This window comes from Mercenaria mercenaria, chromosome 1 (assembly GCF_021730395.1).
Source record: "Mercenaria mercenaria strain notata chromosome 1, MADL_Memer_1, whole genome shotgun sequence".
Taxonomy (NCBI): Eukaryota; Metazoa; Mollusca; class Bivalvia; order Venerida; family Veneridae; genus Mercenaria; species Mercenaria mercenaria.
In genome coordinates, this window is record NC_069361.1 from 87,678,057 (window position 1) to 87,705,387 (window position 27,331).

Consider the following 27,331-nt stretch of genomic DNA (forward strand, 5'->3'; position numbering starts at 1 on the left):
GATTCAAGTATAGTCTCCTAAAAACTTCTTTTATGGGGCTCCTTGACGGTATAATTAGTATAGATTAAAATTATCTATGTAGATTTCTTATTTTGACGAGATTGAACCAAGTTGCTTCCCAGTCTGTTTCTTTAGGACACAGCTCTTTACTCCACTGTAAGATGTTCTGCTGGAACTTTCTTCTGAGATACAGATGAATGGATGATTGTATGTTTGGCCACTCTGGTTTAGAACGACAACAAATTAAATACTAAAACGTATTTTATTTATTCATTTAAGCAAGAAAATGCAGCATATGCTAAAGGACAATGCATATATAGCCAACAGAATGGGTAACAAATAAATAATGCAATGTACCAGTACATGCACAGTATTGAAATATATGTTCAAATATGAGATTTCATCCCTACTGAGTCAATGGTAGTCAGATAATTAACTCCTTGGGGCCGAAATGCGACTAAAGGCGCTATATTTTCTACCCCTGTAGCGTGGATATCCGACTATACGCGCGTTATCAGGACTCCCCAGGACGGCGATTGACGAATATAGTCGCGGACCCGAGATCATGCTGACTGCGTCATATACTTGTTAATTTTTGATAATCCTGATAAAAGCAAAATTGATTTGCATACCGGCTATTATTTCTTAGATGTTATAATTATTAATTATGCTAATAATTAGTTTCCTTGTTAAAATAAATGTTTGCAAATATTCGGTAAAGGAAATAAAAAAGACGAACTCCGCTGTGTTTCGTTCATACTGTATTTCAAAAGATTAAAATAATGTCTGCTGCCTGAGATTTTTCTTACATTGAAGAAAATATTCATTATCATGTTGATTTTGACGTATCAGTCCGTCGGATCACGATTCCGACGATGAAATTTCATTATCAGAGAAATGAATGGTCAGAAAATGTTAACTTTTAGAAAGCTGAAATATTCGTACACTTACATCGCATTAAATTCTAATGGATAAAAATAACAGTGTGACAGCAAAACATGTTTCATAAATAAAAATGTGTGTAAATAAACGCTTTTTGTAAATTAAATAATTCTTCAAAGATAGGTGTAAATATTACAACTTAACTGTCTCAGTGCGTGTCACACAACGTTTGTGTACATGTTTAGAAATAAATTATACATCAAAATAAACCATCGATATTCACTCAAAAATGGGTGTTAATTTTGAGTAATGCTGATGTAAATACTCTGTGTTAATAATGTATTTCTATTTATTGGAATCTAATGTGTTTACATGTGAAAAAGTAATGAAATCGGAGATGTTCAAATATTTATTAATCGCAATAGGTGTGTAAAAATGATGAATGTTTCGAAGTGAAATTATAATTCTATTTGGTGTAACTTATGGACGAAAGTGGATAAATATTATAAATATTTGTTCAAACTTGAAAGATTTGATAAGTATAGTTTAATTTACGCCCATGTTAATAATATTTCCGTGCATGATTTCAACTGACTGCCTGCGAGAGTGATTATGAGAAAATGAGAAAGTCAGATAATGTTCTTCGACGTCAGGTGGTAATTCTTATCTCGCCGCAGCATGTATATTATGATATTGGCCTCAGGGAGTAAATAAATTAATTTGAAAATTAGCCAATCTCAAATTATCAACTTAACAGTTTGAATTTCCACCTAGCACTTTGTTTCAAATTACGACGGTTATGAAAGCCAGCAAGAAATTTTTCATTCAAAAGGTTGTCGAACTTGAAAATTATTACTTTTCAATAGTTTTTTTCTGTCATGGAATGCAATGTAAATTTCCTGAATTCAGACTATCTTAAGACTACTAATATCCATCTTTTATTGGAAAGCAGTATTTAATGATAAATCCAGTAAACATCACCTAACTACATGCCACTGGAAAATGAACACATGCACATGAAAGAATCAATATTCTTGAACTAGATTTGCTGCAGTTCTTTGAAAGAATGTAGTGTCATATTAAATATGCAATTTTATAATAATTTAAATGCATAGTATTAAGCTACTGAACTGTGACTATGTCACCTTGAGATTGACCTAGTTTCTGTTTCATTCTCTTTCTTATATTCTTCATACAGCTGTCGGAAATCACACACATAGTTGTATTGCTGAAAATAAAAGTTAAAAGAATTTCAATTATTTCAATATTTATCATTCATATCCTTCCACTGTCAGAGTAGTTCCATACTACAGGAAAACATCTATCACTAAAGGTCAAAACTGAAGGAGCAAAATGCTGGAGTCATCCAGGGTTTATTTTTGTTTGTTTTGGGTTTAACCCTGCTAAATTTCTATAATGAACTTGTCCATCCTTCAATTTGAACAGTACCATTAACTGTTAAAAGGGGTGCTTACCAAAACAAGAGGGTCATTGACCCCAAAGCGCTCACCTGTACAAGGCTTCAAGTGCATTTGTATAATGTAATGGTACAAGTACAGAGTTAGGTTTCTTCTATGTAAGCCTATATTATATACATGTCACACAATTTTTAAAGTTTCCACTATATACAGATAGGGAAAAGAACCATGCTCTCCGGCCGCCATCTTTTTTGACAAATCAAAATAATCAGAGGGTCACAGAAGGACCATTTGTGTAAAATTATTTTAAAATCAGGGCAGCAGTTTCACAAAAGATCTTTTAAATTTCCACCATATACATATAGGGAAAAGTGACCACGCCTCCTGGAAGCCATGTTTTTGACGAATCGGAATAATTTGAATAATCTTGGTAGAGGGTCACACAAGGACCATTTGTGTAAAATTATTTTAAAATCGGCCAAGCACTTTCATACAAGAAGATTTTTAAAGTTTCCACTATATACATACAGGGAAAAGTAACCACACCCTCTGACGGCCATGTTTTTTGACGAATCAAAATAATTTGAACAATCCTGGTAGAGGGTATCACAAGGACCATTTGTGATAAATTATTTTAAAATCAGGGCAGCAGTTTCACACAAGAAGATTTTTTAAATTTCCACCATATACATATAGGAAAAGTGACCACGACCCCCGGCGGCCATGTTTTTTGACGAATCGAAATAATTTGAACAATCTTGGTAGAGGGTCAGACAAGCACCATTTGTGTTAAATTATTTTAAAATCGGGCCAGTAGTTTCACACAAGAAGATTTTTAAAGTTTCCACTATATACATATCGGGAAAAGTGACCATGCCCCCCTGCCGGCCATGTTTATTGATGAATCGGTAAAATTTGAACAATCTTGGTAGAGGGTGCCATAAGGACCATTTGTGTGAAATTACATCAAAATCAGACCAGTGGTTTAGGAGGAGATATCGTTTGAAGATTTTTCTATTTATAGCTCTGGTGGCCCCTACGTATAACCAAGCGGAACCATTTGAACAACTTTGGTAGAGGACCACCCAAGGAACATCCAGGCCAAGTTTCATCAAAATCCATTCAATAGTGTTAGAGGAGATGTCATTTAAACACAACTGTTGATGATGGACGGACGACTTGACGGCCGGCCGGATGCACGACGGACACAGTGTGATCACAATAGTTCACCATGAGCACTTTGTACTCAGGTGAGCTAAAAATACTGACTGAATGGAGAACAGTACAGATCTTGATCAGACTGCATGGATTTGTAGGCTGATCGTGATCTACACTAGTCGCAAAGGCAGAATCAATCGTGTCCAGCATGATAAAGGTTAATGCTGTTTTTCAACAGTATTTCAGTTCAGTTTGGCTTGCAGTTCATCTAACCAGTGTTCCTGGATTCTGTACCAGTACAAACCTCTACTCCGCAAGTATCTGCCAACTCCCCACATGAATCTGAGGTTGAGGACAAATGATCTCAGGCACAATGTCTATTAACATTATTGTCACAGAGAACATTTGCCTCACCCGAGGATCCAAATCATGACCTCATCGATCTGCAGATCTTTGCTCTCCCTATTCAGCTAATGGGCGGGCTGGTTTCAAACTTTGGATTAGCTTATTTATTTTGCATGCATGCACATATGCACGCACACATAAATACTGTTCATCATACTATTTTCAAACAATCCAAACCTAGAAAATATCAGGAAAACTGCTGGTGTTCACTGCCTGTATTAGCCCGTATACCCAAGCAATTGATGCTCTAGACAGAAATGTTTCAAAATAATTGCATCTAGTGTTCAAGATATTTTGATCTTGTACAGAAAACAATAAAATTTTCTTTTAAACACATTTAAACCATTCTGTAGACCTATGCCAGTGGACAACATATTTGATACTTTTCATTGTGAAATTAACTGGCATTTTTCACAGGTGTTCTGAAAGTTATGATACTAGTCTAATCACTTTATCATAACTGAATGGAATCATGTGCAAGAAACAAAACGGCTAAGGCAATTTTGGGAGAGGGTCACCTAGAGATCATTTCTAGAAAAATATTTTTGAAATCCGGCTGACAGTTTTAACGAGAAGATTTTTAAAGATTTTCCTTTTGGTTGCCATGGCAACCAAAGTTCTGCATGGATTTCAATTCTTTGGGCAATTTTGAAAGGGGGCTACCTAAGGATCATTCCTGTGAAGTTTGGTGTTAATCTGCCCAGTTGTTTAAAAGAAGAAGATTTTTTTAGAAATTGTTGACATACGACAGACTGCCGACACACGACAGACATTGAGCAGTCACAAAAGCTCACCTTGAGCCTTTGGCTCAGGTGAGCAAAAAAGAATTTCTCTTGTTAGTGTTAGCATTAGCAAGAGGAATAAAAGCCATTCTGTGTGTTTCAGATACTATCAATAAGTAACTATACTGTTGAATTTGGTAAAACTCTCAAAAGCGTTAGTCTGGTTATTAAAATTTGGTACAAAATAGATGAAGTTAGCGGTACATTGTATCATATACATTAAATTACATATCTAAACAACACAATAATCACTTTCGATATTTGAAATTTTGACGTTTATCTGAAGGTAAGACTTTTAAAACATTAAATATATTTCTCGCAAGTACGAGGGTTGTCCCAGAAAATCGTAGACTTTTTTTATTATTTCGAAAATAAGCGATGCATCAAATAATTCTTTTAACTGATGTTATTTCATTGTATACTCTACAGGACTATAGAGTTTAAAATTAAATATCTGTCATATTTATTAAGTATTTTCTAAATAATGGACGGCAGTCAGTGCTTGTTGGCACACGCTCAATTTTCCCACTACAAAAATAAGTGGCTTCCTTTATAATTCATTTAACTTACCCGATACACATCTCACAGGATTAAAATCTATATCGTCATTAACGGCAACGTTTGGCGCGTAATTATGTTGCGTTTCAAGTCTTTGACTTTACTAACGTTAAAATAGTGACGTAATTTTGAAAGTAACGGTCGCACGCACTTTCAGAAATTGCGACGTCAGAAAAGTTTGCGGTGCAGGAAGTATTAATAAAATATTGTGTAGGTTGCGGTGTGACTCCTTCACAAACAAAACGGGAAGTGGAAAATTCTGGAAGTCAGGCAAATATAAGCAGGACACTTGTCTTTACGTGGTAAAAACGTTTTAAGGAAAGTTGGGCGAGTGATTCAAAGAGAGGGCGACAAAATGCTTTTAAAATTTTCTGTGCCACAAACTTATCTGATGTAGTCGTTTCTGAAAGTGAGTGCGACCGTGACTTTCAGAGTTACATCACTATTATAATGAAAGTGATGCCAAAGACTTGAAATGCAACATAATTATGCGCCACATGTTGCCATTAACGAGGATATAAATTTTAATCGTGTGAGATGTATATCGGGAAGTTTACATGAATTTGAAAAGGAAGCCGCTTCTTTTTGTAAGAGGAAAACTGAGTGTGCGCCGACTAGCACTGACTGATGTCCATTATTTAAAAAATACTCGAATAACATGACAGATACTTAATTTTTAACTTTATAGACCTAGAGAGTATACATTGAAATAACACCAGTTGAAATAATTATTTGATGTGTGGCTTATTTTCGAAATAATAAACAAAGTTCACGATTTTCTGGGACAACCCTCGTATACAACAGTAATTATTCAGCCAATAAAAATGTAGCTTAAGCTTTAGGTGATCCAAAACTTTAGTTTATAAGGCGTAAAAAAATTGTTTGTTTCCGGTATCTAAGCAATCTGATATTTTATCTAACACATTAATCTGAAATTGTACATATACTAGCAATCATCTTTATCTACAAACAATGTATTATTATACATTTTAAAAGCCTTGTAAATGGAAGATTATCAAACCCATTTTTTGACATTTGCAGTGCATTTGTCTATCCATGATTGTACTGCTTTAAGTTTATACGACATAGAAGATAATTATATACCTGTATATGATATCATTTTAAATTAAAGACCTTTCTATTGACGTTTCTATGATTCTATCTCTGTATACTGCTAGCCCCACTTGTGAGTGTTACAGGCAGGCAATCTTGGACATGATTATTATCCCTTAAACTTCTAAATTTCTATAATGGACTGGTCTATCATTCAATTTGGGCAATACCATTTATCATTTGAAGGGGTGTTTACTGAATATTTACTAACTGACTAGCCAACAGCCTGCAAAGGCAGAATCACTTGCCACCAGCAGGCTAAAGGTTATCAGATATAACAAAGTTATGAAGATAGTATCACAACTTTCAGAACAACTCTCGTATTTCAATTTACATTTCAAAAAATTACTGAAAAACATATATTTAATATAAACCTTTGTATTTCAATACTCCATCGAGTAAATGCATATTAATTTGTGTGGCAGACATGCATATAACCTGCAAGAACCTCCTGCATACTTTAATACTTTTTAGCCTTAAAGTTCAACAGTAAATTTTTGGTTATCAAATGAACATGTGCTTTCAGACAGGGTTATCTCAGACGTCATTTACTGCTATTCCCTGTTTTTCAAGCTCCCTGTGACAGAAGATTTTACAGTATGAAGGCTAATTGTAAAACAGTCTGTCAACCAGATTTCTACAAAAATATAGGAAAATGAACAGACAATAAAGAGATAATCAAAAACAGTTATTGTAGAGTTATGGTCCTTGTACATAGCACTTTCCCTTAAATGTTCTGCATCAGTGCGTATTTTATGCAATTTGCATAAATTCCCTAGAAGTTGAAGCGTTATGTCCTAAACAAGAAAATTCAATAAAGGGGAAATAACTCTGAATGTAAGAAAGGAAGAGTTATAGTTCTTGCATTATATCGTCATGTCATGCTGATCATTTGTGCAGCTTTTTAATTTCCATCCATAAATGACAAAGTTGCAGACCAGACACAAAATCTTGACGGACAAACTGTTACTGCAATTACTATATGCCTTCTCATAGGTGGGAGCATAAACTAGAGCTATCATTGAAGGTGATGAAATTCCCCCCACCCCCTCCACCACGCACTGACACAGCAGACGCAAACAAGATTGCATAATTATGTGGACTGTATGAATATAGTGTAGTAACAAAAAAAACGAAGTCCCATAACTCTGCAGAATATTTTTGTGAAAGAACCTAACATGCACCATGCACAAGTAAGGTTGGTATTGATCACTTGTGTGAAGTTTCATTCAATTGTGTGCAAGGGTTTGGAAGATTAGGCGCACACAAAGATTGCATATGCAAACTGTATGTATAGTATATTAACCAAAAAACAAGAAACGGGGCAATGCCACGAAACCAGGTTTTCAACACTTTTCATAAGAATAAATAAGTATACTGAATCACAGTGCACCACTTTTAAGCACAACCCTAACCCTAACCCTAAACCCTAAACCTAACCCTAACCCTATTTTTAGTAACAATGACCTTGACCTTGATCCCAGAAACCCCAAAATCAATCCCAAGCTACAACTTTATATAAGTTTTCTATACACCAAGTTTCATCATGATAGCTCATTCCTAAGTTAAGTTATTGACCGGAAACCCTTTTTCTATTTTAAGTAACAGTGACCTTGACCTTGACCCCAGAAACCCCAAAATCAATCCCAGCCTTTATCTTGCTATAAGCTACATACATACCAAGTTTTATTCAAATATCTTTACCGAAACAAAAGTTATTGACCGGAAACACCAGTTTGACGCCACCGCCCGACCGACATACCCCAATCTAATAACTCTGGTTAAAAACAAAGTCCCATAACTGTGCAGAATATTTTTCCGAAAGAACCTAACATGCACCATGCACAACTAGGGTTACTACTAATCACTTGTGTGAGGTTTCATTAATTTGTATGCATGGGTTCAGGAGATTAGGCGCGTACAAGATTGCATATGCAGACTCTATGTATATAGTATAGTAACAAAAAACAAAGTCCCGTAACTCTGCAAAAAAAATTTCTGAAAGAACCTAACATGCACCATGCACAACTACTATTGTTACTGGTCAGTTTTGTGAAGTTTCATTAAATTGTGTCAAGGGGATGAGGAGAGTTGGTGCACACAAGATTGTGTCTACAGACGGACGAATGGACAGACAGACAACCTGAAACCAGTAAACCCCCCCTTACAACTTTGTTGTCGGGAGGTACAATAAAGAAGTTGACAGTCTGAAAACATCCAGTCTCTTTGGTCATTTTGGTTTCACATCTATCTCTGTCCTAGACTGCACAGATCTACTAACATATATTTCAACAGTATAGTTATAACCCAGCTCTCAAAGATTTTGTTTCCTGGGTAGTCATCTCCACAGTTAAGGTAATATAGCAATAGTTTAGCTTTAATGGTGGAGGAGGACTCCAGGTGACCCATCAAAACAATACATCTGCACAGGTTGGTGCCTAGGTAGGGTAAAACAACCCCTATGTCATCTGAATTATCTCAATAAAAAGCTAAATAATACTGTCCTATATAGTATTTCTGGCTTACCTTGACAGACTGTATAGCTCCTGGCCCTCGTAAAGCTCTTACTTTATCTATAGCTGTCTGTGCTTCCAAGCTTTCATCTATCACCAACATTGCACATACTGCAACTAAAAATGACAATTTCCATCTCCATTTAACTATCAAAACTTTAGGCTTAAATTAGCGCAAAACAATTACCATAATCCGTTTTCAACATTTTTTCAGTTAGGTGTAACATCACAAGCAGCTTTGTAATTTAAACAAACTTTGAGAAAATTTAAATGTTAATTTCAACTAAAGTGAACAGTTCTGAAACACCATGTGAGTAGTTTTTGTTACCAACCTAAACATGATCTTCCTAGTCCACCAAAGCAGCTGAAATGTAAATGTCCAACATTTAATGACATTCAAGCATTTGTGAATGATAAGAAAAACATCAAATATAATCAAATGAAAATGTCTATTTACTGCTACGTTTCACAAACACTGACAAGTCACCGCCTGAAAGTGTCCCGCACACAGGAGCTTGGACTCACGAAATAGGTGCAAAATGAGTTTTAAAGCCATCTTCCAAAGTTTCAAAGCTATACATGTATCTTTAATAATTTTTCAAAAAAATTGTCATTTTATGTGAATTTTCAAAGGCTGATTTCTTCAAGTTCAATGTCACTAGGGGGCCAGGACTCACTGTAGGGATGTAAAATGATTTTTTCAACCATCCTACAAGGTTTCAAAGCAGTATGACATTGTGTAACGGTTTTTGAAAAATTGTCATTTTTGTGAATTTTCAAAGGTGTCAAAAAAAATCTTAAAAAAGCTAATTTCTTCAAGGTCAAGGTCATTAGGGGGCCTAGGACCCACATTTGGGATGTAAAATGAATTTTTGAACCATCCTAAAAGGTTTCAAAGCAATATATGTAACGGTTTTTGAGACATTGTAATTCTTGTGAATTTTCAAAGGCATCAAAAAAATTCTAAAAAATACTTATTTCTTCAGGGTCAAGGTCACTAGGGGGCCAAGACTCATCATGGGATTGTAAAATGAGTTTTTGAACCATCCTACAAAGTTCCAAAGCAATATATGTAACGTTTTTTCAAAAATTGTCATTTTGGTGAATTTTCAAAGGCATCAAAAAATCTAAATAACGCTAAATTTCTTTAAGGTCAAGGTGACTAGGGGACAAGGACTCACCATAAGGCCGTAAAATGTGTTTTTGAACCGGCCTACAAGGTTTCAAAGCAATATATATGTAACAGTTTTTGGGAAATTGTCATTTTTGTGAATTTTCAAAGGCGTCAAAAAATGCTAATTTCTTCAAGTCACTAGAGGGCCAGGACTCACCAAGGGGGTGTAAAATTAGTTTCTTAATCATCCTAAAGGTTTAAAAGTAATATATTAAACGGTTTTTGAGTAATTCCGAATTGTTGATGCCGTCGCCTCTGCCAGAATTTTGATCGCTTAGTCTTGTTTCCACTAAAAATGAGCGAGACAAAAAGGATATATCGATGACAACCTATCTATACACCTTGTTACAGTTATAAATTAGACAAAATTCTCATACCTTCCTGGAACAGTTTCCAAGTTGTGTATTTCATACAGAAATGCCAACAGATTCTCAAAGAAATAAAACACAGTATATCATCCTTTAAATATGCATGATTTTACAGAGTGAAGTTTTAAACAAAGTGTATAGTTTTTACCCTTGCCCTGCTCTGGTCTTTCAAAACCACTCCTATGCATGTACTTCTTAAAAACTTTTCCAACTTTTCATGGTGGAAAATGACAACAGGTGCCTCCTTAAGCATTGTTTCAGGCATAAGAAGGCATCTTGGTAGAACCAGCAAGCTGGATGCCAGGCTTCCTCACATGAAACATTCTGCATCCAAATTGAAGTTTTGAATCCACATCAAAGACAAACAAGTGAATCTGAGTAGGCGACCATAACCAATCAGCCACAGAGAGCCCAAAATGTGAACAGAATTTCATTTCCCTCAGTTAAAGTAAACAATAAACTGCTTACTGTACTAAAGGTTTTCTTCCATTGCGTACCGACACTTGAATCTCGTCCACCATTTTCAGCAGGCTTGCCATATTTGGTGTCTGACCGTCTGGGAATGGGTAATGATGTACAACAATATCGGCACCTGTCATTTCATTCAGTAACCATGGAACACGATACTTGTTCAACTCCCCCTTTGTACACAAGGAGAAAACCTCACCTACCCCTTCTGATATTAGGCACTCTGTGATGAAATCAGTGGTAGATTAATATGTTATGTCTAACACTGATATTGATAAAATGCTTTTGATCAATAAGCGTTTTTGATCAAGAAAGAAAAAAGCATTTATAGTTACAATGTAGCAGTCAAAGTGTGACTGGCAATGCTAGCTGACTTACTACGTTTATACAGCACCATTAGAGAAATAATTTACTGCATAGATTTTACCAACATTAACCACAACAAAGGAAACATGGTGGTCGTGCATCTGAAATAATATTGTGTTCAAGTTTTGATATTGCTATCAATACCACTTTCTATATGATTATTCCCTTTATGATTTATTGCCTGAAGTTTGGTTTCCTTTGAGGGACCAGGGCCCTCTTCCCTTAACCTTTAGCCTGCTGGGGGCAAATGATTCTGCCTTTGCGACTAGTGCAGACCAAGATCAGCCTACAAATCCTTGCAGTCTGATCATGGTCTGCACTATTCGCTATTCAGTCATAAAATTTTCAGTGAACACCCCTTTGAATCATAAATGGTACTGCCCAAATTGAATGATGGACCAGTCCATTTTAGTAATTTAGCAGGGTAAATGTTAAAACCTATAGGCAAAATAACACTGCTTCCTGTAGCATATTACTTCTGTAATTTTCCCCAATATGATCCCAAATTTTGTACTAACATGAGTTTTTCCCAAATTAAAATGGTTTATATAAAGGAGGATTTATTAGTTACAGTAAGTCTTAAATGCTATTCTGGAAAAGAATGTAAGTAGAAATACAGGCATTTCTGTAAAAAATATACAGGATTTTGCCAAAAATAAAATACTATAATAATCAAAATATTATTGGCCCGAAGTATGCCAGGAAAAGATATCAACTGACTCAACCCAACATGTCTAAGTTACAAATTACAACTGCTAAACTTCTGAGGCCACATTCAATTGTATTCTAAGACATTTTGGAAACAAGTCCAAACTGCTGATAATCAAACAAAGCAAGCAAGGGAAAATTTATTTTGTAGTACTAGCAAAGATTTGAGAGTGCAAAAATTAAATTCTACCTCTGAAGTCAATTTTTGCCCGACTGGTTAATACAATATACTTACTAATATCATTCTCTAAACTTCTCCATGTGTCTTTAAACTTACAACCTAAAACATAACAAATGAATGATAACAAGCTTTCATTTCTTTGAAAAATATTTTCAAATACATATCAGTATATACAATACTGCAACTAAGCTCTGCTAATAAGGGCTTTACACATTTTACTGCTAAATGGAAAAAAAACATTGATCAATCTAACAAACAGCATAAAAAACTTTTTGTTTCAAATATATGATACAATAGGAAACCATTTCAATACAATACAATACAATTTATTTAAAGTTTTAAGGCCTCCAGCCCATAACACAACATAACGTACATAAATTACATCTAAGTTGTGTACCAGTGCAAGTAGTGTAAATGTAGCCAAAGTAATTCAAACATGAATTCAAACAAATGACTAGTAATTACAGAATAACATTATAAAAAAGAATTTCTTTTCTAACGAATGAAGCATGGTATATAGCTTGCAAGTGATTTGACAGTTTGAACGTTTTTACTGACAAGTAACAAAGTAACCCTATATTTACTCCGCGAACTCCAATACATTTTTAGAATGTAGCACTTTCTAAGGTCATGTAATACAGGACAAATTAGCAAGAAATGTTTTTCATCTTCTAACGTATGCATGTTACAAAGTTTACACAAGCGTTCCGACCGAAGTATATTGCTATGACGACCAGTTTCAAGAGCTAGAAAATGAGGTCCACATCTGAAATTTGATAGCAATCTTCTAAACTTTCGAATAAACAAAACATCAAGATACTGTTTGTGTTCCAAGTTTCGCTATTATTGTTTGTATAGGTAGTTTGCTTGATCCTGCAACACTATTAGACCATTTTTGGAAGTATTGGTCTTTCAGCCTTTTGACAATTGTCTGAAGGCAAATATGATGTCTTTGCAAGTATTGTTGTAACCATATATTTCCGAAACCATTTGATGTCAATAAATGTCTCGCTCATTTCAATCAATTTAAAGCTGCATCAACAGATCAAAGTACATCAAAGCTTCCTGCAACTGGCTGCCATTTAGTCTCCCTCGAAGTACATGTACATCAAAGCTCCCTGCAGCTGGCTGCCATTTAGTCTCCCTCGAAGTACATGTACATCAAAGCTCCCTAACTACTTTTATATCTCTAGTCTCAGGCAGAACAAGCATATTTTTAAATATTAAAGAGAATACCTGGTAGTCCACTAATTCCAAGCTTGTCCTCTCCATCACCTGTACCGAGCTCTAACCTGTTCAAATCATAATTAATTTATTTACTGTAACTTCAATAGGATGTATTAGTAATTTACATAGAGACTATTTGCTTGTTTCAGTGTAAGACCGAATTATCTTTCAGCAAGTGAACACCAAATGCAATATTTTCACAAGTGGCGTTGCTATGAGAGCTGGTGTTCGTAAGTAAAAAGATATTTTGATTTTACACGTAATACACGTAAACAAAAAACAACTTTTCTCTTAACAGAGTTATATATCCAGTTTATAGAACAGAACCAGCAAAATATATATCTTATGCTCTTACACTGTGAAATTACCAGAATCTATCATATACTTTTAGATAAATATTCAGACTGACTCTGTAAACTATATGGGTGGTTTTCAAAATAATGAAGCAAAAGTGTGACATAGGGGTTGAAAATTCAAACTTATTTCTTAGGGTGGTCACCTATTTTTTATGATAGCAAATACTTCAAATTTGAAGGAAATAACTCTCAGAAAGTGTTGAGACATGCCAATAAGAAAATATTTCAGCCTTTACTTCGAAAGTTCAGTGATTTTCCCATAAGATGGGTGATAAATGTTGCAGTGTTTTATGACAGGGAAATATGTATAACAGTAATTTTTTCAACATAAATGATAAGTAATGGGTGTATGTGTATGGTTTGAAACTTATTTAATCATATGTTTGTGGACATTGGTTTTTAAAATCACCCTTTCTGCACAAATCTGACATGAAAATAAAACTTTACGTAGAAAAGTTGTTGCTGAATGCAAAATAACTAACATATAATTATAAAACCTGTTTTTTTCTCTCACTTTGCATGTTTATAAACCACATGCCAAATTTCAAGAATGTCCAGTAATTCTAATTTCTAGAATTGTCAGCTCAAAATTGAGTTATTTTACAGATGCACAGGGGACACATACTGAAGATCAGTGTAATATTCATCCATTATTAGTTTTCTATTCATAAAAAGACTAATGGTAATCAGCTTTAGACAAATACTATTAAAAAATAGTTTATTCCACATAATAACTACAAAATTGAAAAATTTCACTACAAACACATGAAAATTCAACAGAATGTAGTGCTTTAAATGAAAAAATAAGTGACTTTATACATAACTAACACATTGAAATCATTTAGGTTACATGCAATGCTTATTCATAGTAGAAAAATGACAAAATGCCATGCATGATAAAATGGAATAGTAAAATTCATACATACTTTATAATGTTACTAAAAAGGGTGCACAGGGGACAAATTGTATCAAAATATTTATTCATAGAATATGTTCATGGTAAGTAAAATTCTTTTAACTACGCAATATTTACTAGTGAACATTACATATTTAGGTAAACTTAAGAGCTTAAGAAGCAATAAAATTGATGTTTCCAGTTTTAAACTTGAAAATTGGCAACTTCAGAAGAAAATGCAAACAATGAATTTTAAATTGTCCAGGGTTTCTTATATAATGCTAAATTATAAAGTAATGCCTAAATTTTGCATTCACACTGCTAAGAATATAGAACTGCCACCACAAATTACTGTAATGCTATGATAATTGATATATGTCAAAAAAGGGTGCACAGGGGACATCACTTTTGGCTCTGTGAATGTTTAACAGTCAGTAATATGTGAAGTTGAACGCTGCTTTTGTATCTGTTGTAACTCCCTTTCAAGGAAAATAAAGTAAAATCCCATTTTGTTTAAAGAATAAAAGAAATCTGACTCTTAACAACTGAAAAGGTGCACAGGGGACATTTTTAGGTGTATAGACATCCATCAAGTTTCTGAGAAAGTTGATTTATTAAAGAAAAAAATCATACTGTGTCTTCACAGCTGAAAGGATAAAGATCTTAGAAAAACATTAAGACTTTAGAAAAGTAATAGGGTTATGAAATTGTAGTGTTCAACATTTAAATTTAGTATTTTTTTCACTATTTTTTGTGAAGGGGTTCCATCACAAGATGTGAAATATTGGTAACAATAAGATGTAGGTAATGAAAAGAAGTATTTTATTTAAATGTGCAGAGTTTAAGTTACACAAAAAAGCCAAAGCTGTAACAATAAAGCATGGTTTTAAAAAGTAAGCCACAGTTGAAAACTATACTTCATGTAAAATGTCACACTTTTTTGGGTGCACAGGGGACAAAATTAGCTATATAATTTAAAATAACTTTAAAACTGTTTGAGTCATTAAGCTGAAATTGCACACATTTATTGACTACATTGAGTTGGATATAATTTGTCCCAATATACATTCTAAAACTAAACTGAATTAAAGTAAGGTGAGAGAAAAGAAAAAGCTTCATTATTTTGAAAACCACCCATATAGCTTGAATAGTTCTTTGTTTCACACCAATTACTAGCCATTTTTTGATTAAGTAAAACAAAGAAGAGGACCATTGAAATAATTCCAGGGGTTTAGGAGATGTCGTTTAAAGATTTTTCTATTTTTAGCTCTGGCAGCCCCTATGTAAAATCAAGCGGAAACGTCTAAACAGTTTTTGTAGAGGACAAATCAAGAAACATCAAAGCCAAGTTTCATCAAAATCCATTCGGTGGTTTTGGAAAAGATGAACTGTTTAAAGAAATTGTTGACGACGGACGAACGTAGTACATACGTTCGATGGACACAGCATGATCACAATAGCTCATCATATTCGTGCTCAGGTGAGCTTATAATAGCCGGAAGCACATAGGGCTTCAGTATTATAACAACACCTTGCTCTGTGATGTATTCAGCACTCCTGGATTTCACTAGGCTTACCGTGTACCTGGCAAAATCCATTCAAACCAAATACAGTCAAACTCGCTTTATACGAACTCTTCAGGACCTGGGAAATGTGCTCGTATCAAATGAAATTCATATTAACGAATGTATGACTCCCGGGAAATTTGCCCGAAGAAGTTGGACAGTATCACCAGTAACGCCGTTGAATAGCTTCCGATAAATAAAAATACAGTAGTGAATAGATGCTCATTAGTAGTTAAGTAACTGATTAAGTGAGTGTGTTCAGTTTACAATGAAATAACTCAACAAAATGCATACTTAAACACGTAAAAATGTATGAAAAATAAATTTTAATGTACAAATGTATAGAATCATCAAGTGTTTATAGCACATACAAATCTAGCACATGTAGATACACAGAAATACGGTAACGTGTATATGTCAATGCATTTTTGCAACAGGTACTTTAAACATGGTATTTCAAACATTAACTTGAAAAAAAAACTGGTAATTTTTGGTTGTATTTTTGATACTAAAAGTACACTACATAGCCCTAAAACGTACAATGAAATTATATTTTCATGGAGAGGTGTACAAATGAAAGTAATTATCGCTGAATTGCTAAAGACATTATTACTTGGACTCGATTGTAATGAATAAAATAATTGCATACATAGTGTTAATCTCTTTATTATGTATTTATCGAATACAGGTGATAATCACTTCGACTAAATAGCAGCACTGTAGAGGTTCAAACTGTTAAAAGATCAAACGTAGCAAAAAAAAAAAAAAAAAAAAAAAATGGCCGCCGACTTCTAAAATTAGTTCGTATCAAAAAATGGAAACTTATAACATTTTAGCTCATTGGGACTTCCAAAATGTTTTCGTATCTCCCGAAAATTCGTATGAAGCGAGTTCGCTATTACCAAAATAATTTTACAAAGAAATAGAAGGGCTCAGCCGGGGAATCCGGATTTTGTTCATTATAGCCGAAAATTCATATCAAGCGAGTTCGTATTAACTGGACTCGACTGTACATGAAGCTTCTGTTACAACAATCACATTCTACACATATGCAGGTAATTACTGGTGGATGTCTATGTTATGAGAACAAAATATTATATTATACCATGATAGCTGGAAAGGAGACAGATCAAGCTCCCCTTCCTCCTCATCTGACGAGTCAAATCCAGATTTTTCTTTACTTTCTCTGTCTTCAGCTGCCTGTTTAACATATGAAAAAAAAATGTTTGTCAGTAAAAAATTCCAGTCATAACTCTGATTACTAGTAACACTTCTTGAAAACTGAACTTTAAAAAAAACTGTTACTTTGTTAATATCAGTGTCATATTATATATAAATATCTGTATACATATATAAATATATATATTTATATATACCGGTAATTATATGAGTGAGAAAATAAAGAAAAACATCAACAAAACTTGTATTCCTCTCCAAAACTATGTATCCTAGAAGGGTACAAGAACATGAAAATAGTCACAGAGTATGAGAAAATATATGTTCAAACAATGTCAAAAGTTTAATTATAAACCCAAGCAATTTTTGGCTTTCAAAAAAGCCTTTCTCAAGGGTAGCATAGTGAAAATGCTGATGGTTTTGGGTACTTTAATCAATAAATATTGATGGACTTACACATTTTGAGAGGTTTTTGCATACAAATCATACAATTTTTTAGCAAAATCTTGTATTTAATTTTTGCCAAGGTTGCAGACGGTCATATTACTAACAAGAGGGCCAAGATGACCCTAGGTCGCTCACCTGAGAAACACACCATAACAGTGTAAACATGTCTGACCTAGTGATTTCATGGAAACAAATATTCTGACCAATTTTCATTATGATTAAGACTGGACCAAAAAAGTGGTCTCTTAAAGTGTAAACAAGTATTTTCTTTAATTTGACCTAGTGATCTAGTTTTTGAGCCAAGATGACCTACATTCAAACTTGACCTAGATTTGATCAAGGCAATCATTCTGACCAAATTTCATGAAGATCAATTGAAAAATACAGCCTCTATCACATACAAAACGTTTTTCTTTGATTTGTCATAGCGACCTAGTTTTTGACCCCAGATGACCCATATTCAAACTTGACCTTAAATTTCATCAAGGCTATCATCTGATCAAATTTCATGAAGATCAATTGAAAACTAGAGATGCTTTTGAGAAAAGCGCATGTCTCCCACAACTGCCTTGTTTCTCTGGATGGACTAGACGAGTGGATCCAATCATGGCCTAGACGATTGGATCCAATCAGTAATTCAAGGGCCATAATTCAAATGTGCCTGGGCAGATTTGGCTAGTTATCGAACTTGGCCGAGGTCTTATGGTCAAACACATTCTGTTCAAGTTTGGTGAAGATCGGATGAGAAATGTTTGACTTAAGAGTGCGGACAAGATTTGTGACAGACACACACACACACACAGACTGGAGTAAATCAATATGCCTCCCACACCACTGTGTGGTGGGAGACATAAATACAGTCTCTATTGCTTACACAAGGATTTTCTTTGATTTGACCTAGTGGCCTAGTTTTTGACCATAGATGACCCAAATTCTTATTTGACCTAGATTTCATCAAGGCAATCATTCTGACTAAACTTTATGAATATCCAGTGTAAAATGCAGCCCCTATTGCGTACACAAGGTTTTTCTTTAATTTGACAGGGTGACCTAGTTTTTTAACCTAGATGACCCATAAATTCCACCTAGATTTCATCCTGACAAATATTCTGATCAAATTTCATGAAGATCCAGTGTAAAATGCAGCCCCTATTGCATACACAAGGTTTTTCTTTGATTTGACCTAGTGACCTAGTTCTTGATCACAGATGATCCATATTCAAACTTGACCTAGATTTCATCAAGGCAATCATTCTGACCAAAATTCATGAAGATCAATTGAAAAATACAGCCTCTATCGCATACACAAGGTTTTTCTATGATTTGACCTAGTGACCTAGTTTTTGAACCCAGATGACCCATTTTCGAACTTGGCCTAGATTTCATCAAGGCAATCAATCTGACAAAATTTCATGAAGATCAATAGAAAAATACAGCCTCTATCACATACACAAGGTTTTTCTTTGATTTGACCTAGTGACCTAGTTTTTGATCCCAGATGACCCATTTTCAAATTTGATCTAAATTTTATCAAGGTAATTATTCTGACCAAAATTCATGAAGATCAATTGAAAAATACAGCCTAAATTGCATACACAAGGTTTTTCTTTGATTTGACCTAGTGACCTAGTTTTTGACTGCAGATGACCCATTTTCAAACCTGGCCTAGATTTCATCAAGGTCATCATTCTGACCAAATTTCATGAAGATCAGTTGAAAAATACAGCCTCTATGGCATACACAAGCTAAATGTTGACAGACGATAGACGACGGACTCCGGACATCAAGCGATCACAATAACTCAGGTGAGCTAAAAATAAAATCAAGTTGGTTTTTCCAAAATTTTGTTTGATATCCTCGGCAAACAAAACTTGCTATGCAAGAACTGAATTATAGTTAAGCAAATTCGATGAATATTGGTTTGTGGTGAGGAATGGCAAAGTAATATATCAGGCAAAAAGTTAAAAATGTTACTAAGAAGCAAATATTTTCATTAGTCAGGATCAATTTAACAGAAAACCAATGTTTTTAATGTACATAATAAATGTATGTTACATGATCCTGACTAATGAAATTATTTTGAATGGAATATGTTTACTGTAATAAGCTTAGCTTTAAGAATTATATGGAGTTATTTGAAATGTGAGCTTGAAGTCTAACTAGAACGAAATATTGTATTAGAGTAGTTTGGCACCAAGTGTGGCTGTTTAACATGTACATTTGAACTTAAAAGAACAGAATGATGTCCTTTAAAGAGAGCACAATCAAGTAAGAAATCTGGAACGTGGGTGGTGGCGGGGCTGAGGGGTGGGTGTGGTTACCACTTCACTTGCTGATAAATATTCATGGAAGGTTTAAAAAATTTAAATAAATAAAAAGGAATGAAAAAAAAATGTTGTTTTTTTCTTTGAAGGGGGGATGGGGGTGGTGGTGGGATGGGGGGTGACCAGGTGAGGATAAAAAACTTCACATGTTGATAATAAATACTGATGGAAAATAAAAAACAAGAGCTGTCGGAGGACAGCAACGCTCGACTATTCAACAGCCTTGTCAATTGAATGAATACAAAAGTTGAAAAAAGGGCATAATTTTGTAAAATGCAAAGTAGAGGTATTGAACCTCTGTACTGCATGTCATATCATGACAGTGAACAAGTGTGTGAAGTTTCAATCCATTCCAATTGGTGGATACTGAGATATCAGATTACATACAAAAATTTAACCAAAAACTGCTAAGTCGAAAAAGGGGCATAATTTTGAGAAAAAAAAGAGCAGAGTTATGGGACTTGCTTAGTGCATGTCAGATCATGACAGTGAACAAGTATGTGAAGTTTCAATCCATTCCCATTAGTAAGTACTGAGATACCAGCTTACATACAAAAGCTTAACCAAAAATTTCTAAGTCGAAAAAGGGGCATAATTTTGTAAAAAAGCAAAATAGAGTTATGGAACCTGTGCAATGTAGGTCAGTTCATCACAGTGAATAAGTGTGTGAAGTTTCAATCCATTCCCACAAGTGGTTACTGAGATACCAGCTTACATACAAAACCTTAACCAAAAATTTCTAAGTCAAAAAAGGGGCATAATTTTGTAAAAAAGCAAAATAGAGTTATGGAACCTGTGCAGTGTAAGTCAGTTTGTCACAGTGAATAAGTGTGTGAAGTTTCAATCCATTCCCACAAGTGGTTACTGAGATACCAGCTTACATACAAAACTTAACCAAAATCGGGACGCGGACGCGGATGCGGACGCCGACGCCGACGCATGGGCGAGTGCAATAGCTCTACTATTCTATGAATAGTCGAGCTAATGAAGAAAAAAAATTGTTGTGAGGGGGCGGGGATGGGATGCTCCATGAAGGGAGTGGTGTGTGTGGGGGGGGGGGGGGGGACTGAGAAGCCACGTGGGGGAAGGGTACACCATTGCAAGTTGATAAATATTCATGGAACATTTGAAAATTTGAAAAAATTTAAAATAAGAAATGAAAAAAAAAATTTGGGGGTGGGGGTGGGGTGGGGTATCGGAGGTGGGTGACCAAAGCAGTGGGGGGATGACCGGGTGTGGGTACGCAACTTCACATGTTTACAATAAATGTTCATTGAAATTCTACCAATTGGTTAGTTTTATATTATGTACAAATATGTGGATTTTAAACAATTAAAGGGCAATAACTCTGAAGTTACTTAAGAGATCCTGACAAAATTGTGTGTGCAATACCATATTATGGTGATCTAAATTCAGTTTAAGTTTCATAGTTCTAGGTCAAATATATCCCAAGTTATGAATTAGAAATTGCAATATTTATAGTACCCTATACAGTTAACACTAGAAACTTCTAAGGGCTATAGTCCTGTTCAATAAGGTTGTTACTTCCCTTGCGTGAGTTGTCGTTATTGATAAAAGCTTAGTAACTTCCGGTGAGCAAATAATATCAGAAAATGGCGATGAACAAAGGAACTGATGAATCGATTGACTTTGACAAATATTCAGTGTGTGAATTGAGGGTTTATTGAAGAGATAGGGGTGCACATGTGCCAGGAAATAGGCCATAATTAATAAAACATGCTAAAGGACTTGTAAAATTACGTACAAGGCCACTTTTTGAAATACATATCGAGGACGATCAACGCTACAAACAACGACAATTAGAACTTTTTAAATTTGTACTCCTCTTGCAGAGAAAATACCTGAGCCCAAGACTTCTTTGTATAGACTTTGAAGGGACATTCTGTTGAAAGGATCTAATTTGCGTTTGGAATGAAATGATGCCAAAATTAATTTTATTCTACAAAGTAGCATTCATTTAAGAGTTGTTTTCAGAGCATGTATAACGGGGAAAATTTTTGTATTAAAGTTGAAAAAGACTGAATACTTGTCAACAACCACTAATATGTAAATGTTAAATTTCATTATGTCTTACTGTAAACAATGTTTCAGTGACTTGTTACTAAATACTTAACTGTCTAACTTTTGAACAATTTCTATGTGAATAATTAAATGTCATAAAGTAGTGGGTATTTTTAGTTTATTTTAGCAGCTTCTTCGTCCTAAAATGGAACTTACCAACATACTAATCAAGAAGAGCTATTACGTCTCTTAAATAGTTAAAATATTTTGCCGAACACAATATGACATTATTTTCCTTATATTTTTTCACAACTAGCTGACTTTTTTCGTGAATCTGAGAGAATTCTTGAAATAGTTTTTAACTTAAAAAAAAAACAAAAAAAAACAATTGTCAAATGGGAGTAATTTCAATATCATTGAGATGGCATAATGAGTGGAGGGTTAGCTCATGATCAGTATATAAGCTGTCAAAAAATGGCCTGAAAAGGACTATCTATAAATTCAGCAAATTTTCGCACTTTGGAAAAAGGTCCGGTACCGACTGAATTGGGAAGAACTGCGGCATATAAAGAAGGAAAACAATCGCTGAATTAATGTTTCACTATGAAATAAAATTTTGTTTCCCCTCCTGCTACCTACCAGTTAAAATGCTACAGTCTAAAAATGTTTTGGCCAGCAGGACTAAATCCTTTTCTAAACTTACTAGATGTTCTAAGTTCAAAGGTAGTGACTGGTTCTTTGTATAGACTTTGAAGGGACATTCTGTTGAAAGGATCTAATTTGCGTTTGGAATGAAATGATGCCAAAATTAATTTCATTCTACAAAGTAGCATTCATTTAAGAGTTGTTTTAAGAGCATGTATAACGGGGAAAATTTTTGTATTAAAGTTGAAAAAGACTGAATACTTGTCAACAACCACTAATATGTAAATGTTAAATTTCATTATGTCTTACTGTAAACAATGTTTCAGTGACTTGTTACTAAATACTTAACTGTCTAACTTTTGAACAATTTCTATGTGAATAATTAAATGTCATAAAGTAGTGGGTATTTTTAGTTTATTTTAGCAGCTTCTTCGTCCTAAAATGGAACTTACCAACATACTAATCAAGAAGAGCTATTACGTCTCTTAAATAGTTAAAATATTTCGCCGAACACAATATGACATATTATTTTCCTTATATTTTTTCACAACTAGCTGACTTTTTTCGTGAATCTGAGAGAATTCTTGAAATAGTTTTTAACTTAAAAAAAAAAACAAAAAAAAACAATTGTCAAATGGGAGTAATTTCAATATCATTGAGATGGCATAATGAGTGGAGGGTTAGCTCATGATCAGTATATAAGCTGTCAAAAAATGGCCTGAAAAGGACTATCTATAAATTCAGCGAATTTCCGCACTTTGGAAAAAGGTCCGGTACCGACTGAATTGGGAAGAACTGCGGCATATAAAGAAGGAAAACAATCGCTGAATTAATGTTTCACTATGAAATAAAATTTTGTTTCCCCTCCTGCTACCTACCAGTTAAAATGCTACAGTCTAAAAATGTTTTGGCCAGCAGGACTAAATCCTTTTCTAAACTTACTAGATGTTCTAAGTTCAAAGGTAGTGACTGGTTTAAAATATCAGAAAAGTAACTTAAGGACAGTACGCCTTTCGGTCAAAGTGATAAATGTGGCTGTTTAAATGAGGTTTAAACTATCATGAAATTGAACACTGGTAACTGACTGCCTTAACCAGGTTCACTTTAGGGAACAAAGGTCTTCCTGCATATTAACAATCTGTAATCCTGTTGAACAATTTCATCAATGAAATGCAACTGCAACCAGCAGGGTGAGCGAAGGGGCATATTTTTCATTGTTCAAATAACAAACATACACTATTTCTTAAATTAAACATCTAAAGCATTTATTCAGTGAATCAATAAAATATTTACACATAATTTATATATATACACATGAAAATTTTCGTACCTTTAATTATTTCTAATAACTTCACATTTTGTAAAAGTGACTTATTCATACTTTTAGGTGAAATTCAATTCACATGTGGACACCAGAATTTACATGCTCTCTTGTGGCTGCCCACTCGTAGAAATATTACATATGATGTTCCAATCTGTGAAATATATTTCAATTTTAAACTGAAACAATGTAAGTAATACTTTTGAAATATTTAACAGGAAATCTGCACTCGCTTCACTTTTTAACAATGTTTGGCATTTATTTCAGCTTCTTAAAAAATGGTCATTCTCAATATCAGCTATACATGTATTTAATGAAATTTTGTTTTGAATAAAATCAGTAAGGCTTAGAATTTTGTTTCAGATCTTGCATAAAACTAGGGTATCAGGACACTCATGATTTCATTTATTTAATATTACAGTCTAAGTAACAGAATTTCTCACATAATTGATAATGCAAGATTAGACCAGATGACATACTGTTTACACTTTTATCAATTATTATATAAACATGATAAATATTCAATTTCTGTCAACAGATTGTTATCAGCAATTTGTTACATATGCAAATTCGGTTAAACATGTTGCTCCCCAATATTTTGATTGTATGCTGATCTTATCTTTTGGCACTGAAGAGTTCGCAAGGGGAGTAATAAATCAGGGGAGATAACAACCCTTATTGAACAGGACTATAACTCTAGTGTTACTTGGGCTATCTGACTGAAACTTGACGGGCCACATAACCTATAGTGTTGAACATGTATATGAAGTTTTATTTAAATATTCCCAACCACTTCCTAGATATGGCTCTGGACAGACAGACGGAAGGACAACGCTAAAACTATATCCCTCCACCTGCGGGGGGTGATATAAATAACAAAAAATAACTGATTTCAGTTGGGATTTTTTTCTTTGGATTGGGAATTTTTTGCTCCAGATTGAGAAAAATGGAGCATATTTGGCATTGGAAATGACAGGTGGAACTAGAATGTGTCTGAAGGACACACTGGGTGTGACCCCCACTGGTACATCTGTCACAAATATGGGGCAATAATTCAAATGTTTGCAGTCTTAATGGGGTAAAGCCTCAACAAACATTTTATGAAAAGAATTCATTATTCTAGGCCATATACTTTTTGAACTATGAGCATCTCAAACAAAAAATCCAATGAGCATCACAAACAAAAAATCCACTATTTTGGCTATTTCAAGGGCCATAACTCTGTAATAACTAATAAGTGCTAAGATTCTCAAGAAGAATGCCAAGTGTGCAAGGTCACATCATGATAAAGACTCAAGCAAGGTTTCATGAATTTACATCAAATACTTTTTGAGCTAGGCACATAATCAGGTGAAAATGTGCATTTTTTTTACTATTTCAGAGGCCATAACTTTAAAAATACGTGGTGGAGCCAGCCAAAAATAAGAGGTGTGCAAGTTTATATCATGATAAAGACACATGCAAGTTTTCAACCATTTATATTAAATATTTTTTTAGCTAGGTGCGTCGCAAGGTGAAAATGTGCATTTCTGACTATTTCAGGGGCAATAACTCTGAAAACAGGGGGCAGACCCAAATGAAAAATAGGAGATGCGCAAGTTCATATCATGATTAAGACTCATGCAAGGTTTCATGAATCTATATCAAATACTTTTTGAGCTAGGCGTGTCACAAGGCGAAAATGCGCATTTTTGACTATTTCAGGGGCCATAACTCTGAAAATAGGGGGCGGGGCCAGACGAAAAATAGGAGGTGCACAAGTTCATATCATGATAAAGACTCATGCAAGGTTTCATCAATTTATATTAAATACTTTTTGAGCTAGGCACATCACAAGGTGAAAATGTGCATTTTTGACTATTTCAGGGGCCATAACTCTGAAAATAGGGGATGGACCCAAAAGAAAAATAGGAGGTGGGCAAGTTCATACCATGATAAAGACTCATGCAAGGTTCATCAATTTATAACAAATACTTTTCGAGCTAGGCACGTCATGAACTTCGGACGCACAAGACCAAATCTATATGCCCCCACCCCTCATGGGGGGTGGGGGGCACAAAAAAAGTCATAGATATTATGATACTAAACAAAGATCGAGTATTATCTTCAAACTGTGAACAACAAAACTGACATGAGGTGTCACACGAATTGCCGATAATTACTGGCCATTTATCGGCATTTAATAAGCAGTTCTAAGACTTTGTTCCAAGACATGTTTTTTTTCTCCCTTTTTATTCTGTTTTTGCAGTTAAAAACTGTTTGCTTTGATTGCAGACCTCTGTAATTGTCATTTGTTACTATTCAGTCAGAAATCGTCTTTTAATCGCTTTTGATTATCGTTATTGCATACATGCCTCGGGCAAATACACAGCACCTGTGTGTAGTCGGCGAGTGTCATATCTGCGTATCAATTGAAAGTTACTTGGGACGTCTGATATTTTGATAGATGATTGGCAGTTTGATAAGATGTAATTAACTGCTGAAGGTTCAACAAGCGGCGGTGCTGAAAGAGCAAAAGGGCACTGAAGAAACGCAAAAGGCGGCGATTAGGGGCAGAAGGCGCCACTAAAGAGGGCAGGGCACTGCGCCCTGCTATTCTGATATAGAAAAATCCCTAGCAAAACAATATATAATATATACCGCATATTCTTCGGAGGGGTACATAAAAATCCTTAGATTTACATATTACCTTAGATTTTAAAAAAGCAAACTTTCTGAGTACGTAAATATTTGAGTACGAATTTTACTAAAATTTAACCTGATCCTGGGCTTGAATACCGCATAACGTATAAGACCTATAAAACTGTTGTCACCAGAATTAAATGCAAATATCTTTACCATATTTGGTGTCAGAACCATATCTGAAAACCAGTAAACATGTTAATCATTTAAATTTATTATAACATTGTTTTTTCGGAGTAACGTCCCTTGGTTTTTGAAGTTTCCGCCCCTTTAGGTTATATGCCACTAAATTATTTTTAATGTATGGGACGCCAATTTGACAGAAAACACAAATATTTGAACCTCTCGAATTAGTTAAACCATCGTGAAATATTCACAGAGCGCATGCTTAACCACTGGCATACGTGCGACTTACTACGGATCAATGATTTGCATAATATTCTTTTTCTTCTCTGATAATGGCAAGCAAAAAAAAAAAGGAAAGGAAAAAGAGTGTTAGTGCAGTTAAAAGATAAAAACTCTGTGTATGACTACGGTATATATGGCAATGTAGCCTGAGCGCTGCCCTAAATGCTGT

General features: G+C 34.5%; 1 protein-coding gene across 1 annotated transcript; it reads right to left on the reverse strand.

Annotated features, from left to right (window-relative positions):
* Nucleotides 1-248: 248 nt before the first annotated feature.
* On the reverse strand, nt 249-27,020 carry LOC123531492 (cyclin-dependent kinase inhibitor 3-like). Its single transcript, XM_045312511.2, has 8 exons — nt 26,911-27,020; nt 17,243-17,337; nt 13,331-13,386; nt 12,149-12,193; nt 10,840-11,062; nt 9,162-9,193; nt 8,843-8,946; nt 249-2,110 (listed from the first exon to the last, which is right to left on the reverse strand). The coding sequence occupies exons 1-8, from the start codon at nt 26,929-26,931 to the stop codon at nt 2,024-2,026; spliced, it is 663 nt and encodes a 220-aa protein (XP_045168446.1). The 5' UTR covers nt 26,932-27,020; the 3' UTR covers nt 249-2,023.
* Nucleotides 27,021-27,331: the final 311 nt, after the last annotated feature.

Bases quoted from the DNA above. Each gene is read 5' to 3' on its own strand.
- LOC123531492 (XM_045312511.2), bottom strand. From the start codon at position 26,931: ATGGTTCTGACACCAAATATG. The intron at 12,194-13,330 runs GTATTCTCTTTA...GTTATGTTTTAG, and splicing joins TGGAATTAGTGGACTACCAG to GTTGTAAGTTTAAAGACACA. The intron at 8,947-9,161 runs GTTGGTAACAAA...TGTCATTTTTAG, and splicing joins ACTAGGAAGATCATGTTTAG to TTGCAGTATGTGCAATGTTG.